This window comes from Juglans microcarpa x Juglans regia, chromosome 2S (genome assembly GCF_004785595.1).
Source record: "Juglans microcarpa x Juglans regia isolate MS1-56 chromosome 2S, Jm3101_v1.0, whole genome shotgun sequence".
In the NCBI taxonomy this organism is placed as follows: Eukaryota; Viridiplantae; Streptophyta; class Magnoliopsida; order Fagales; family Juglandaceae; genus Juglans; species Juglans microcarpa x Juglans regia.
This window is the reverse complement of record NC_054597.1, coordinates 7823557-7841212: the sequence shown is the minus strand read 5'-3', so window position 1 is coordinate 7841212 and position 17656 is coordinate 7823557. Positions and strand designations below refer to the sequence as shown.

The following is a 17656-nucleotide window of genomic DNA, read 5'->3' as shown; positions in this document are numbered from 1 at the left end:
TTTTATCGGCAGCAAAGCAGAGGAAAAATAAACTACAACTCACAAAACAAAAAAAGCAAAATTATGACCTACAAGAGTTAGAGAACAGCGTCTGCGCCTATCATACAACATCATCGAGAATCCAGTAAGGGTTACCCCTTATAAACTCATTGAAAAACTACGTATAAGCCCATTTCTGAATACTATTGGGATCAATTCAGAATAAATTTTCCACTTTTAAAGAACAATGATATCAACAGAAGGCCGAAAACTTCACTTTATTCTTCCCACACTCAGTTTCTCCACAATGATAAAAGAGATGCAAGAAAAGACCTTGAGTTGCTAATTTCAATCAACGCACATATAAAAGTACACAGGAGAAAGGGAAGAGGGAATGCCTGGTCCCGTGACTTGTCGCCGATGATGACGAATATGGAGCGATGGCGGGTTTTGACGCCATTTTCGATGAGAGTTCTGATGCGCTCGTCAACCTTCTTCCTCATTCTCTTCTTCCTCTACGCTACAACGGTCAGAAAAATTTTCTTCCTTTGATTGGAGGTGCAATGCTTCTTATAAAAAGCGTAAAAGACTGTTTGCTACTCGCACCGCTCTTGCCTAGGGTTTATGTGAGGCCGTGAGGGGTTTAAGAGTCGCTCGCCACGACGCTAATTTTTACCGAAGCATGTCGTTTTGCTGAAATACTGCCCCTTTTTGTGTTTTAACTTTGGGTAGTAATTACCAATTTACTATCCATCTACTATTCAAGTACATTTCAATTTTTTTTTATTTTTTTAACATCCTTAATCACTAAAAAAATTAAAAAATATATATATAATTTTACTAATACTCACTTTCTTAATGATTAAGTAAAATAAATAATTAAAAAAAATCATATATAAAAAGAGTAATAGATGGATAATAATAGGGAAGTAATCCTATCATTATTCTTTAATTTTTAGGAAAACATTATTGACACAAAAAAATCTCAGCTAATGTGTCATGTCTCCACCTTTTTTTTTCCTCTCTTTTTTGTACCGCCACCCCTACCCTCTCCCCTTGCCCACCCTCCACATTGGCCATGGTGTTCAGAGACCACCTCAGAATGAACAGAAGCTAACGGTCCATGCGGCACCGCCGGCGTGGAGCTCACAGTAACTTGCCATGCACGTTGATGGCCAAGGACCACATTTCGCACACCATGTACATGGTCGACCATGCACCGCTAGGTGGCGAGATCTAAGCTGATGGCTTCTCCTTTGCCTGTCTGTGGTGGTCGGGAACCACCCCAGGAGGGCAGACAACGTTGGCGATGAGGGAAATGAAAGAGAAAGAGAAAGGGAAATGGGGAGGAGGGGAGGCACAGAGAGATGGGAGGGAGAGAGAGGAAAAAAAAAAAGGCATGCTAGTGTGTCACATCAATGCATGGGATCCCTTTGTATCTCTAGCAACCCTCTAAATTTTATTCTATTATCATCTTCTATTATTTCTTGACCAAATTCCAAATATTTATGGAGAATTGAAATTGACCCATAAACTTAGGATCCATTTAAACTTGGAACTGAGTTCAATCTAATTTTAAACTAAGTCTAACATCTAAACACACAATACTCAAATTATTAAACTAAACTCAACCCAATTAATCTTTACACATGTGCCTCAAAATCTTTTTCAACTCAATAACTCTTTACACGCGGAACCCACAACCTTTTTCAACTTCCTATAAATACATTTAAATTCATCTTAACATTCAAGTATATCTAAACTCATCTTAGATGTACTCACAAAACTCACATCATCATCTCAACTTATTACTATTTATAAAAAAAACTCAACTTAGCTCAATATATAAATGACCTTAGTGTTATGATATTTATTAAACATTTAATATTATTTTAAAAAAATTCACATTATGGTAGTAAATTTAGATTAAAATTCTAAAACATCTTTATCTAAATCCTAGAATTTGGAAAAAATATTTTATCTTTTTAACATATAAGTGTCATCAGACAAGATATAGTTGAACATATATCATAAGACCATAATGAAATTATTTTATTATTTTAGAAATAGATATAAATCACAAGAATGGTCAATAATACATAAATTAGAATTGTAGACAGATCCATAAAGACACATGGTAACAAAAATGCCTAGTAGTAATTGTAAAGATGGAGCGGTCAATCGGACAAGATTATAGACATCAAAGCTTACCCTTTGATGATTTACTGAAAAACATCTTAATTCTTTCTTTGAATTTAAACTCTCAAATAAAAATAAATAAATATATGAAATGAATTTTATAATATTCATTTTTATATGTATGACTTTTTTAACAATATCAATTACTTAATATAATTTGATTTGAAAAGAAATTTAAAATTTAAATCTTACAAATTAATTTTTACTATATAAATTATATAAATTATGTATTTTACACACTAATTTATGAATAGACATACTTTGCGTGCGTGTGCAAAGTATGTATATATATATATATATATATATATATATATATAACATTTCAAGCCTCAAATTTGTAACTATGTAAACATTTTTTTGTTTTCTAATTATTCAAATAATTAGTAAGAGAAATAGCACCGTGAAGCCTCATTATAATAATAAATAAATAAATTTTAAAAAAACTAAGATTTAAAATAATAATAATAATAATAATAATAATAATAATAATAGTAATAATAATAATAATAATAATAAATCTTCTCTGTTAAGGTCCCTCCAATTCAACGGCCCTCGTATGTATATCTTTTCCGTTGACACTGGTCAGTAGTCACCACCAAAGCATGGCTCTGGCAGCTCCACCTCGGCTCCCCAAACCCATGCCTGGTTTCTTACGAACCCTCCAGTTCGCCGCCTCCCAAACCGTTTGTCATCCGTGTAGCCACCGACGTAAACCGTTGCCGGTTCCCCAACTCAGAAGAATCGCTCTCCGTGCACCGACTATTTTGCCGTTGGCAGTTTCTGAAGCAAAGGAGAGTGCGATGACGGAAGATTTACCGGACCCGCCGGTGAGAATAGTGGCCATCGTCGGCGAGGGAAGTGTCAGCCCTCTGAAATCCGCCCCCTGGCAAGAGGTCATGCTCCACACTGTAAGTAGTCATTTTGCTCACTTTTTCCTTGGTCTCTATTTTGTTTTTAAGTTTCTTTTTATTCTATTCAGAAAAGCCAAAAAAATCACAGTGATTGGATCAAACTATGATTGTAATGGAACTGGGTTTGCTTCATTTTTTGTCAGTGTCGAGTGATTGAATTTGCTGTTTACATGGAAGAATAAAGTAGAATGTTATATTTCAGGACCAAACGCCTTATAGTTTCATTTTAATCGCTTATATATCCCGTGTTTTAGATTCGTTACATATTTTCTTGCTTTTTGGTAATTGCCCAGGCATAATTTCTTGGCAAGAGAGCTTACATTACTTTCTGACTCTCTGTTTGTACGCAGGCAAAACGACTGAAGTGGGTCGACGAAGGAGGGTATGAAATGCTTGTATTTACTGACAATTTATGTAAATCCGGTGATGAAAATGCTACTACCCTTCAAAGGGTATCGAGCCTTGCAGATATTTTGGTTATTGTTGCAGTTACAGATCAAGAATCAGTTATGTGGATACAGGCCAACTGTGTAAATATCCAAAACATAATCTGCTTCGAGTCCTCCCGGGATTTGGTAAACAAATTAGGAGGGTCTTATGTACTATCTGAGAAAAAAGGAAAGCTATTTGACAAAATTGTAGGATTTTCACAGTCAAAGAAAGCAAATGAATCTGAGGAAGTAGTCCGGACTGTATCTGAGGCATGGGACCGGCATAATTCTGATGATATAAGGTTCTGTTTGTTGGTTATAATCAATGCATACATAAGGCCGGTCTCGATCCTAAAGAATCTGAGGTCTAAGGGATTTTCTACCCTGAACTGCATGGTAAAGAACTGTGGGCCTCAGATACTGAACTGCCTCTTGGATCCTAATTGTCGGAAAGCTCTTCAATGCTTGAACCAGTGCAGTCCTGTAGACCAAGTGTGTAATTATCGGTGTATTGCTTCTTACGAAAGTCCAAATCTAGAAGCATTTTCTCTGTGTGTATTGCAGAAGCACAATTGTCTCGAACTCGACGCAAAGATCCCTGAAAAGCCATACGTGACTCCCATGGAGAAATTCAGAGGGAAGGACTTGTGCAATGAAACTGCTGAAGATCTTTTTGTTGGCTGGTTGGGGAGTTTGAACTGGAGTTGGCGTGTTGTGGCAGGCCAGAACCCAGCTTATGATCAGTTTCCATGCCAGTACCAGTTATTTTATAGAGGAAAGGCAAAAGGATCATTTTGGTATGAGCCGGTTTTTCAGGTTAAAACCTTAGAGGAGAAGATGGTTTGGAGGAGGAGAAAATACAGGGTTAAGAGAGGGAAGATCCCGGGGACATTCTACTTCAGTGTCTTGGATAATGGGGTTGTTTCAAATGAGTTTTGGACAATTGTTGATGTAAATAATGATCTTAGTTGGGCATTGTTTCATTATAGTGGGGCTGCTCGAGTTGCAGGACAGTCTTACACTGGGGCAGTGCTTGTTACTCCAGACGGGGCATACCCAAAAGATGCAGACAGGATGAAATTAGCTCTAGCTTTGGAGAAGTGTGGAATCAAAGACTGGGAGCTATATACAGTGGATAATTGTTCCTGTATAGATCCTCCGTTAGGCATTCCAGAAGGTGCAAGTTTACATTCTATGATTGAAGTTAAAGATCAGACATGGACCGCAGTGTAGGCAAGCATGTAGACTTGTGAGCAGCTTAGCCCTGAGTTGGGATTGTCAAAATAGGGCAATGTTGATGAGTAATGGTTTGGTGCATCATATTGAAATCCAATTCCCCCTATTCTGCCTAAGATTTCAAGCCAGGTTTCTGCTTCCTCGCTAGGTCTGATCAACTCTTTAAGCCTCAGTGTATCTGCTTGATAAAGTTGGCTTTGTTAGTTTCATCTCCGATAAAGATGTAAAATGGGAACTGTTTGTATGAATTGAAAATTAATCGAGTGTGTATAGAACGCCAGGAAATGAAAGGGAAATTTATAGAGTCATTGCAATGCTGTGTTGCCGATGGAAATTTCTCTGGGAAGAGAAACCGCACAATCTCTCCACCAATTTCAGTGATCAAAATAATGCCTCAAAATGGGCTAGTCCTTTGCTTTGGGACTCAGAAATGAAGCTTGGCCGAATAGCTTGGCTAATTGCAATGTTGTAATTTCCATCTGTTCAAATATGGTAAGGGTGGTCTGTAAAGAGTCGCAGCATGTTGCCCTTAAAGCAACGTGCAGTCAATTTCAGATACCAATATTGCCACAGATTCTGACTTCTGTTTACTTTCTTCCAGTATAATTTGTCAAAAAGTTTTCAAAATTATTGTTGTTTGTAAATATGAGAATGAACTTGTTTGGTTTAAAAGATCAACTCGGTGAAAACTTGGATTGGAAAAGCCTTAGAAATGCTCCTTAAAAACTCATGCTACCAGCAAAATCCCCTACTTTTAAAACTGTCGGAGGGGAAGATCCGGTGGCATATCAAAAACTGAAAACAACCAAATTGCACCAGCCGGGAATCGAACCCGGGTCTGTACCGTGGCAGGGTACTATTCTACCACTAGACCACTGGTGCTTATTAGCTTAAGTCTAATTAAAATTTTTTAAAATTATACTTGGAGTCAATACTCCAGATAGTCTTGAGAAATTCCAAATTGTTTGCTGTTATATATCATCAGAAAGTTATCGGCGTACTGTTTGCAATAAATTGTTTTAATTCCCACGTTGCAAGTAAGATCTTACTGAAGAAGTATGAATTGGGTTCAAAACTTTAGGCCATTTAGCATCAGAATGAGCTATATATACAAATTAGAATTATTTGGATAAAAAAGACTAGTTGTGCGTTCTAAATATTGCAAACAAGCTCAACAACAATCCAGCCAAAATGATTGCTCTGTATAATATTTGAAGCAATCAGAGGCATTCTGCTGGACAATCTCTACTAGACCATTAAATTTGCATGCCTCAACACTTTGGTCTTGCATTTGGAAGTACATACTAAAACCATGCGATATATTGCCATGCATGTCTAAGTTGCACGTGGATCGGTACCCCAAGCTACTGCTATCAGAGTTGGCGCATGCATAATCAACTTCGGCTCCCAACGCTTCTGCAAGGTTGGCTGACACCTTAACTTGTAATCTGTAACAGACTGAGATCACCAATATTGCACAAAGCGTCCATGCAATGAACACGGCTCGTGCCATGTATAGAGCCGGTTCAGAATATTGGTAGCAATGCATATGTGGAATTGCAGATTTAGGATGGTTCTTGAGATTGAAAAAGGAGGGCAACTAGCTAGAAAATGAGTTCGTATATAGAAAATGTGGGTTTTTCTTTGGCCATTTGGTGGGGTTGGGTACGTAGTTCTTTCTCGGAGTTGCTTATAAACGTTAAAATTAGTAAGGGGTTTAGAGATCAGTTCTTAATTAGCCTCATTTTCCGATCTTAGTTGTGCATACCTTCTAACACCCGCGAAAATTAAAATACTATTTTTCATTTTAAATTTTATCATTCTAATCACAGTACTTATTACTTATACATGTTTAGTGTAGACACTGGAAAAATCGCACAATAAGTCGGAGGGGGAGAAATAGTCATTCTTGGCCCACTGAGTTGACTGGGCCTTGATCGGTATTGTTTGGAGCCTTTGACAGTATTCAAGTGCGGTTGTAGAGTGGCGATGCATACGTGCATGACAATGAATGGAAAACAAGTGCAGAGAAAATAAGAGTAAATGACATACAAATTTACGTGGTTCGGCATGTTGCCTAAGTTCACGGGTGTTTGGGAAAGAAAATCTACTATAGTATACTTATTTACAATATCTCATGATTTCTCATTTCTTAATGTACAAAGAAAGCTAGAACTATTCCTGTTGGAGAGAACGTCTTCATCTGAAGAAGAAGATCTGATCGAGAGAGAGTTCGTTTGTCATCTAGTCCCTTGCTTTTATCTCACTTCTCATTGTGCGTGCCTGCCTGCCATGATGTGACCGGTCCCTTTGCGTGTCTGTCAGTGGAGGTGAGGCCTGATTATTTGCGTGCCTGAGCATCCATTATTTTCCCACCTTTCCCTGACACCCCTCCCTTACTCTCCTAACACCACTCTCTTGACCCATGGTCATTTCTGGTCTCTCATTTCCATCATCTCTATTTCGTCTTCTAGTGTGGCTTGGTGGGTTGGGCCTAGCCTTTAGCAGGCCAGATATTTTATCCTCCACATTTAGTGATAACGCGTTACTCTACACATGTCGGCGCTATCGTTATTGTTGTCATTTTCTAATTACCCACTACTACTCTAATTCTTATATATATGTAGTGATATATAATTAGAATTATAGGTTACCACCATGTTATTGCTATCTTCATTATCATCATCACGGTTGTTAATGCCTAAATTCGCATAACAAACCTAAATGGAGGACATAATTATCTCCGACCCACATTAGTAATTTGTGTTGATACGATGTTCTTCACGTTCATTCATAACATAATAATAGATAATCAAATAAAAATAAATAAAGAGAGACATAGAGATTTACGTGATTCGGCATAAAATTCTACGTCCACGGATTTTTTTAAGGCAAAATTCATTCTGACTGGTGATTTTACAATCTCTCATAATCTCACATATCGTTTAATACAATTGAGAAATCTAGGGTCTCAGGAGGTTGAAGACGATGCCTCCCTTGAGAGAGATCTGGTGGAGTCGCTATGTGTGGTGGAATTTGTACGTAGAGAGCTTGTGGAGAGTCTCCCTCCTTTGTAGAGATCTCCTCCTTTTATAGAGATCTATTTTCTTCCTTAGAGTGATTGAGTCTCACTTGCCTTGTGAAACTTTTTCATTTTAGGAGTCTGAGCCAACTGCTTTTGGTTTATCTCTTCCTTACCTTATCTCTTCCCTGCCTTATCTCTTAGATTTATCTCTTCCCCTATTATTAGTGATAAGTTTTCAAAGGACTGGACCTAGTCAATTTAGTCTCTAATAGATGCTCGCGATCCTTAAGGTCAACTCGTTTATCAAGAAGGTCTTGAGAATCTTCAAGTCAATCGTGATTGAGGTAACCTGTAAAAAACTGCAGGAAAAGCAATTTTGGGAACTGTAAGGGCCTTGAGGATGGGCCTATATGAAGTTTGTTTGTAAGAAAATTTTCGTGATAATTGAGTGTATTGATAATTGTATATGATTGTTTATTGTTAGTAAAGTGCGCATATTTCCGTGCTTGATGATCATTTTTGGTTTTCAATGGCAACAGTGGATTTTGCCCTGTGTTGCAATTTTCTATTGGTGCTTTTTTGTTTTAAAGTAGATGTAAGAGTTGTTTTTTGTAGTAACTTGTGTTTAAGTGGTCAGGGTTCCCGTCAACACCCTAGATCCATCTTAGGTGGTTGTTGAGCCAGTCGACTCGTTCCCGAAGGACACCCGCGCGAGGCAGTTGTAGAGCTAGAGGCTCGTTCTCGAAGGTAACACGCTGGCCGCAAAAGGATGTCTCGACCACGTTGATGGTGCAAGTGGAGTGACTCGACTGTGAGTGTAGCGAGAAGATGCCTCAACCACGTAGCTCTGGCGAGGAAAGTGTAGTAGGAGGATGCATTGACTGCGTAACTCTAGCGAGGAAAGTGTAGCAAGAGGATGTCTCAACCATGTAACTCATGGCGATGAGAATGTAGCGGGAGGATGCCTCGACCGCGTAACTCATGGCGACGAGAATGTAACGGGAGGATGCCTCGACCACGCAACTCTAACAATGTGATTGTAGCAGGAGGATGCCTCAACTGTGTAACTCTAGCGATGTGAGTATAGCTGGAGGATGCCTCGACTGCTTAACTCTGGCGATGAGAGCATAGTTTCAAATACCGTACTGTACCGACCGGTACGGCCGAAATATGCCATACCGGCCACTGGTCCGGTACACATATTGTATATGTTTCGTACCGGCTCAAATACCGGCCTGAATTTCGGCCTTCAAAAAATTTTTTTTTTCATTTTTTCAAACTACAAGTTTATTTTTTGACCCCTAATTCAAACTAGGCTATTTATAATTTATATATATATGTATTTATATATAATTTATTCATATATAGACTATTATTTTGGAACATAATTTATATATATAATTTATTCATATATCGACTATTCCGAAACGGTACACGGAACGGTACCAGTACCGAAATATTTTGTTTCAGTACCTTGACCGGTACGACTTCCGGTACAGTATTCAAAACATTGGATGAGAGTGTAGCGAGAAGATGTCTCAACCATGTAACTCTTTGTGGTGGGAGACAAAGCACGACCACACTCTATGGCGGGAGCTAGAGCTCAATTGTATCAACATAAAAACCAAATAGGTTAGCTAAATAATCTAAATTACAAGTTGAGATTTACAAACCTGAGCCATCTCGCTTGAGTGCAGTGAAAGTTGGTGACACATGGGCGATGCTCGTTAACAACTATACTTTGGCAACGATGAGGACGCGGGATGCTCTCGATACCGAACAGTTTGTTCTGATGACAACAAATTAAGATAGCGAGAGATGCTAGAGAGGGGCTTCACAGTCGGTGTTTCATTCCATGCAAGTGATTCTAAGCGAAGTATATTTTCGGGGCCTACAACCACTAGGTTTCTCGTGGAACCTCAAGGAGGTTTGTGGGAAAAATCTTCCAAAATCAAATTTGTTCGTATAAATAAAATAGCAAGTTTGAGAAAGACAAACAGAGCCATTTTGTCGTTACTCTTAATCCATTGTTGATTGAGACTGTTTGAGTTTTTTTTTTATTTTTTTGGAATCGGGACTTCTGGTTGATATACGATCTAGGTGCGTTGTTAATCAACTCTTCTATCTTTACGTTTTTAGCTGTTTCTTTACATCGAATTATTTGATTTATAGACATTCTGCACAAATGCGTTGCTCATGGGGGAGTTAGGTGGGAGGGGTTCAAGTCGTGTGCTTCCCGGTGGAGACATTGGCCTGGTTCCAAGGGACGTTGTCGTAAGTTGTTGCTTGCCATGCAAATTTTCTCTATGTGTGAATTGCTCGGGGTTGTCTCCATGGGCGAATACTAGGGGAAAGGAACTTCAATGGCGAGTACCGTAGTTAGGGACCACCATGCCAACAACAGAAGAATTCGGCAAGTTGGGTGTGGTCGAGCCGGTTCTCTTAGGGTCCTCGAAAATGTGCTCTCGGTGCTCGCATGGTGTGCTACTGCAGCGAGGATTGGTGGCGAGGAACACCGTTGTGGTCGAGAACCACCAAGCCAACGACAGAAGAAGCCAGCGTCTCAGGTGGTGGCTGGCGATGGTCCTGCTGGCACACAGACACTTGGCGATAGGCTTTCGGCAACGCACATGGTGCGATCGACTAGTCATGTGGCGGTTGCTGACTGTGGGGTGACGCAAAGGGCAAAGCTATGGGGAAGAGGGCCTCTGTGCTAGTGACAGAGGCTACTGGCTAGTCATGTGGCGGTTGTTGATTGGCTCTCTGGCTAGCAAGTTGTCGGCAGGTGGCTTTGCCCGCAATGTGTATTGATCCATGCCTCCGTTCGTTGGATACGGTCGTGCCACCGGGCAGGAAGTACCTCTTTGGTGATAGAAAACACTAGTGGGATCAGTCGTGGCCACCGGCGATCTTGAGTCCCTGGGTGGCTGATGGGTAGAGAGTCCCCCTCCTTTGTAGAGATCTCCTCCTTTTGTAGAGATATGTTTTACTCCTTGTAGTGATTGAATCTTACTTGCCTTGTGAAACATTTTCCTTTTAAGAGTCTAAGCCAACTGCTTTTAGTTGATCTCTTCCATGTCATATCTCTTGGTTTTATCTCTTCTCTTATTATTAGTGATAAGTTTTCAAAGGGATGGACCTAATTAATTTAGTCCCTAAGAGTGGTAATAGCTAAAAATCTGTGATCACAAACGTTACATAAGATATAATATGTTGATGCTAGTTAATGCAACTATAAATAATCCAAAATTGGATGTTATGTAAGTTTGAGATCATTAATTAAAAATCTCTCTTTAAAGAAAGAACTTTTACCGCTCAATAAAAAACTCTTCAACAATTTTACATGATCTTTTGCAATCGATCACGTGTAGGTGGCAGTTAGAAAATATAATAAACTAGAAATATAGATGGGAAAGTTGAAGGAATGAGAAATAATTAATTTATAAATTAAATATGATAAGGAATAAGGCATATTATCATATGTATTAGAATATTATAAATATATTTTATAATAAGTATGATAATATTCTAACATCCACTCTCAAACCCAGTCATGTCATCTTGAATTTGTAAATAAAAATCACGTTGTCGGCTAGGTGGATGAGACTTGGGACATGATTGACAATCTGACAAAAGGTGTCTTTATGGCACACGGCACAAGTGTATGGCAAGCAAAAATAAACTAGTGTACGAGATTGATGATGAAAATGAAGACAGCAATCCGTTAAGTGCATAGGAACCCTCTGAAGGATGCGTAGTGAATGAAAAAGAATACCAAATAACAAGTTGAATATGAGACTTATCACAAACGAAAATCTGTTAAGTACGTAAGAAGCCTCTTTAGAATGTGTGATAAGGAAAAAGAACACCAAATAACATGTTGAATATGAGATTTATCACAAACGGTGATCCGTTAAGTGCGTAAGAAGTCTATGGAGAATGTGTGGTGAAGGGAAAAGAACGCCAAATAACATATTGAATATGAGACTTATCACAAATGGAAAAAAAGAAATGGTGTGGGAGACACTACGAAATTGGTTGTTGTTATGCTAAAATGCCAGCGACAACTTGCAAAGTCGATTGGTGGTCTGATATGAAAAAAAAAAACAAATTGAAAAAGGGATGTAACTGGCTTGTAAAGAATCATACATGTCAAGTGTTAAAAGACTATTTAACTGGACACGGTGTGCTACGTAAATAGCAAATGAAGGAACATGCCTGCTAACAAAAAGATTGAGTACGAACACAAATAATTCTTTGAGAGATATTAAGATAGGATATTCTTTGATTCCATGTTAGAAAATATAACAAACTAGAAACAGAGATGGGAAAGGGAGAATGAATGAGAGAGACTTTGAGAATTACATATTTACTATTGTCAATTGTTATTGAGTACATAACATATGTTCTTATTGATGGGTAAATGAGATAATGGAAATAATTGATTTACACAATAAATTAAATATAATAGATAATAAGTCATATCATCATATATACTAAAACATTTAACTATATTCTATAATTATTATAATAAATATGGTAATATTTTAACAATGATCACATCTTTTTGTGAGTGTCTCCCTCCCATTAAAGTAGATAACATCTAATTCCCGTTGGAAGAAATAATCCAAATCATCCTAATGAGCCATGAAGCCACGTTCACCTGTGGTGCTGTTGAATATTATTATTTTTTTCATTTAAAAGAAAGAAAAGGAAGGAAACTGGAGAAAAGAATGTGATATTATGATGAAAAATTATTCTCATCAGACAATCCGTGTGAGTGTCGGGATCGTCATGGACGTCGATTGCGGAGCGTGGTGACTATTTTGTTTATTGTGACTCTATATGAGGTGTGTGAGTGAATAGTAGCTGATGCAGAACATTCCTCATGATGATATTTTATTTCTCTTATTTTTTTAAACAATGTAAAGATAAAATCTAGGAAAGTATTTTCTCAATAATATCAGTGACATACTAATATATATTTGTAATACGATGGGAGCTATTAAAATAACTTTTAGATCATTATAAAGGTTTAGTTTGGCCCAATTTCTGTTTATAATATGTTTATATCTCATGAGTCATGTGTTCTTTAGATCAAGTTACAAAATAATTTCCTTTTTTATATATTCGATTTGGTTTGGATCTAATTCTAATTGAAATTGATCCATTAAATAAGAAATATGGTATCTAAATTTTCTAGAGTTTTACCCAAATTACAAGACTTATAACAGAAGAAATATAAATAGATAAAGACCTATAAATCATGAAGTAGGACTCTACTTCGTTTGCTTATTTACGAGTTCTTCTAGGGAGCAACCAATGTAGCGGTGCACATATTGCACAACCTAAATGTTTTTTTTTAAATGCCGGGTCGTCGCAACCCTTCTCATTCTCCTTCTCATTTCTCTCTACCACCATTGTCGACTAGGCCTCCCACCGCAGCCATCGAACACCACCACCAAGCCCTTCCTCCTCCCCCAACCCGAGGCCCGTAGCTCCTCATTTTTCCCTCGCACGCACGCCCTTTCTCTCTACACAGTTTCCCCACGTTGCGGCTCAAATCCGCCACCTACAGTCGCGCGTTGCCGCCCACGAGCACGCCGGACCTCCACCCCTCGGCCATGCCCTCATTCCCCAGCCCACGCCGACCTTCCTCTTTCCCTTACATGTCCTCTCCCTCACGGCCAGATTTGCACCACCGGACCACTGTACTGCCACCTTGACAGTAGATGACACCACCAGCTCCACTGTAGCCTCCCCATGACCATCCCTTTCAGATCCCGGGAGGATGGGTGACATGTGAGGGATGGGGGAGAGACGAGGGAGGGGTGTGGTTCCTGAGATGGAGGGGGAGGGGTGTGGGACTGAGATGGAGGGGGTGGGGTGTGGGACTGAGATGGATAGGGTGGGGTGAGGGTAGAGATGAACGAAGGGGGAGGGGTGCGGGACTGAGATGGAGGGGGTGGGGTTAGGGTAGAGACGAACGAAGGGGGAGGGGTGCGGGACTGAGATGGAGGGGGTGGGGTGCGGGACTGAGATGGAGGGGGTGGGGTGAGGGTAGAGACGAACGAAGGGGGAGGGGTGCGGGACTGAGATGGAGGGGTGGGGTTAGGGTAGAGACGAACGAAGGGGGAGGGGTGCGGGACTGAGATGGAGGGGGTGAGGTTAGGGCAGAGAGCTTCGAAAGGGGAGGGGGGAAAATTTTTTTCTTGCCATGTAGGGTGTGCTTTGGCTGATACCAATACTTTTTCTTATTTCTATCGGGAAAATGATATACATAGGAGACTTGGCGCAGAGATCGCGCAAGAACGCCTACATGGAAAATGAAACGGTGCGTTTCGCACAAACAATCCATTTGGCTTCCTCCTCCATCTCCCTCCTTCGTTCAAATCCATCTCTCTCCCTTCCATCAATTCTTCTTCATTCTCACTACCTCCATCTCCGAAGTGCAACCAAGAACCAAGATGGGTTTAGAGCTCGAGTGCCATCTCCCTCCCTCCTCCATGTCACGACCCGAGTGCCATTTCGATCCTGCGAAGGTACTCTCTCTCTCTCTCTCTCTCTCTCTCTCTATCTCCCTCTCTCTCTCTTTTTCGAAGGTTTATTCCGTTTGTTCTTGATCGAATGGGTCAAAGTTAATTCACGTTGGTATGGATTATTCACAATTTTTTCTAAATTCTGAGCTGCCTTGTTTGTCTATTTTTGTTCAATTGAATGGTGGAACCAGCAATTTTTCATGAAACAAAGTATGAGCAACCCCTTTTATGAATCACGTGCTTTGAGAAAATTCATAATTTTAGCTTAAATTGCAATCTTTGATCAGTTAGGGATGTAATTTGGAACTGTGTTGTGATGGATCTTTCACCATTTACATCTTGGAATGCTAATTCCATGGATTGATTTTTCAGAAACTATATCACTTATATTTATGTTGCACTGGCACAACTTGTAAACAATGGAGGGAGGGACTGATGTGTTGAGGGTATGATAGTAATGGTTGCATGCCTAAATCATGGTTGATGATCAATGCCATCACCAACCTGCAGGCCCAACCAAACGAGTTCTTGAAAATGATTGGAACATTTTGAATGTTCAGTGAAATATATAGGATCATTGACAAAGATTGGGAATTAGATGGTTCTTTGACATTTCTTGCTTACCAACTCTAAAGTTTGCTGGTTTTCTTGGGGCTTTTTCCCTTTTTGGAATAGTTTCAAAATGGATTTATTCATTGTGTTTCTCTCTTCTTCTGGTTTTCTTTTTTTATAACAGATTAAGCAAGAAATGTATTGGTTAAAAAAAAAGTTTAAGCAATACCTAGATTTATACTCTAAAAAGACCATCCAATGAGTAACCAATGTGAAGATGGGACCAAGGACAGTTGGTAATTCTCAATTTTTGTTATCTGTAGTATTTTTATGGTTGCTTTCTCTTGTACATATCATTTATACTCGGTTGCCCCTTGAGCTTGCTTTTACCGATCCAACAAATTAGCTATTTATTGATTTGCTATTCTTATGTTCTGTTTTTAAAATTTTATGTTATTGTTTTCTGTGTACTTGGGGTACACCTTTCATATTTATTAATAATATTTCCAATTACTCAAGTCCGAAAAAAGAAAAAATCATGTTATTGAATTTGCAATTAAGGATTTTGCATCCAGGAATATAATATAATAAATTTCAATGTTAGGTGTAATTATATTTTTTGCACAATGTGACTATAACTTTTCAAGTAGCAATGACTTTTTGTTGGTTTATAGGTTGAACATGTCATCAGAAAACAGAATGTTCTTGCTGCAAATGAGTTCATTGAGCTCTTTTGTGAATTAGTTATGGCCAGACTTACTATCATTGCAAAGCAAAGATGAAAGAATTGATAAATATTTATTACTTTGTTAGGCTTGAATACATGTAATTCGGATCTGGGTCTTATTAGTCTAGGCAACGCCTAGCAGATCTAAAAGAAGGGATTGCTAGCTTAATATTTGCTGCTCCAATGTGCTTAGAAATTCCAGAACTATTGGTAATTAGGAATATTTTTGAGAAAAAATATGGGAAATATTTTGTATCTGCAGCTAATTATCGTATTCCTTTTATTAGCCATATCTTATACAACAAGATCCATATATTGCCTCATTTAATGGCTTATATGTGAGTCAGCTACTAGTTTTCTTTTCTCTCAAAAGTCTGATTGTTATGTACTCTAATAACTTCTATTTTCCTAATTTCTAACAATTAATCGACAAGCTCTCTGTAAGAACCTCTACGAGTGAAGCGAAGTTGAAAGTCATGAAGGAAATAACAACTAAGTCTGCTGAGCCAAATAAGGCAATTACTAGGTAAGTCATCCAATCTATTCATCTCCAATTCACCAAAAAAAGACATGAGTTAAACTGATATTTATTCACTTTCTTGATATTTTCTTTTGGTTATTTACCTAGATCAACATGTAGCTGCTAAAATGGCAATATGCATTTTGAGGACATTGTGTCAGCTGCTGAAGCTGCTGCAGAATCTGCTAAGAAAGCAATTGTTGTTGCACAAGTTGGGACTATTTGGCAGACAAAGACTTCAATCAAACTACTCAAGCATCTGGTCTTCAAATTGGCTAGAGTTATGTGTACAACTTCACCATTGTTGGCCAAAGAGGAACTCTCTGGTGGCATGCCCACTTCAGACAGTCAAAATGAAGCCCCATTTAATGGGAACTTTGTACATTATATTTTAGGGACTATTTGGAATGTTGTGTATTATATAAATATTTTGAATGTTGTGTATCACATAATAATTTGGAATGTTGTGTATTATGGAACAATTTGGAATGTTGTGCATTATGGAACAATTTGAAATGTTGTGTATTATGGAACTATTTGGAATGTTATTGTGTACTATGAGAATATATCACTGGACACAGGTTGATTTTAGAATCACAAAAAAGCTTCTTTCATTTGTAGAAATTGATAAATCTTATATAACAAAATATTTATCATCTTTTTTTACAATCACTTGCTCACAATTCACATATTGCAATCATGCTCTCACATATTGTTTACAATCATAATACCAAAAAAGAAAATACACTCAATAGCTCTCAAAATCATAAACCAAAATCAGAAAGATTTGGTTGTGCTCCACCCTCATTATCCAGCTGACTTTCATCCACCCCAAGATACATATGTGAAGATAATAACACAAAATTTAGCAGTTATAATTTAGAGATGAAACAAAATCAAGTACCACAATATGAAGTAGAGATGAAACAAAATGGAATCATTAAGTATACTTTCTTGAGTCGCAATCACTGGTTCACCAAACTGGGTTCCACTAGAGTAAAAAACCTCGAGGATGTTTCCACGCGACTAAAAAATTAGATGAAAGTAACCTGATTGCTTTCAAATAAAAATAAAAATGAAATATAATTTAAATATGAAGAGTTTGTAAACCTGAATGGGAACACTCTCTTGTGTCCCAACCAATGCTTCGCCAAACAAATTTCTACGTGTGTCAACAACTTCAGTATCTCCTCCATGCGGCTACGTATAAAAAACAAAACCATGTTACATTTAAAAAACAACGAAACAAAATCTATAACAAAAAGTTAAAGATTAATTACTTGTCTACATTTTCCCTTTTGCGTAGCCTTTCTCGTCTTGGCCTTGCACACTTTCTCCATTATGGAAGCTCTCCTTAGAGATGGTGGTTTGCCTTTGCCTCTCACAACAAGGAGACTAAGTACTTTATTTGAACTTGTACCTATAGTTGTATCGACAGTTGGAACTGCAATATTGGAAAAATTTTGGATTGGCGGCTTGTTGGTGAGATAGATCTCGTTCATTGCATACAACTTGTCAATCATATCCTGAGTATGTT

General features: G+C 38.3%; 2 protein-coding genes and 1 non-coding gene across 3 annotated transcripts in view; 1 reads left to right on the top strand and 2 right to left on the bottom strand.

Moving 5' to 3' along the window:
• LOC121252770 (RNA cytidine acetyltransferase 1-like) overlaps nucleotides 1-622 on the bottom strand; it is a 28027-nt gene extending 27405 nt beyond the window's left edge. Inside the window, exon 1 of the mRNA XM_041152571.1 lies at nucleotides 378-622. Within this exon, the coding sequence (XP_041008505.1) occupies nucleotides 378-482 (105 nt within the window). The 5' untranslated portion in view covers nucleotides 483-622. The remainder of the gene's footprint in view (nucleotides 1-377) is intronic.
• A 2108-nt stretch (nucleotides 623-2730) lies between these two features.
• On the top strand, nucleotides 2731-5383 carry LOC121253050 (violaxanthin de-epoxidase, chloroplastic). Its single transcript, XM_041152945.1, has 2 exons — nucleotides 2731-3086; nucleotides 3440-5383. Exons 1-2 carry the CDS (start codon nucleotides 2781-2783, stop codon nucleotides 4751-4753), a joined length of 1620 nt encoding a protein of 539 aa, XP_041008879.1. The 5' UTR covers nucleotides 2731-2780; the 3' UTR covers nucleotides 4754-5383.
• A 184-nt stretch (nucleotides 5384-5567) lies between these two features.
• On the bottom strand, nucleotides 5568-5638 carry TRNAG-GCC. Its single transcript has one exon. It is a non-coding gene; the product is annotated as a tRNA-Gly (tRNA).
• Nucleotides 5639-17656: the final 12018 nt, after the last annotated feature.

What these genes read in the sequence shown, in the direction of transcription:
- LOC121253050 (XM_041152945.1), top strand. Translation starts at nt 2,781, where the DNA reads ATGGCTCTGGCAGCTCCACCTCGGCTCCCCAAACCCATGCCTGGTTTC. An exon ending in AAGAGGTCATGCTCCACACT is followed by an intron (nt 3,087 to 3,439) that starts GTAAGTAGTCAT and finishes GTTTGTACGCAG; the next exon opens with GCAAAACGACTGAAGTGGGT.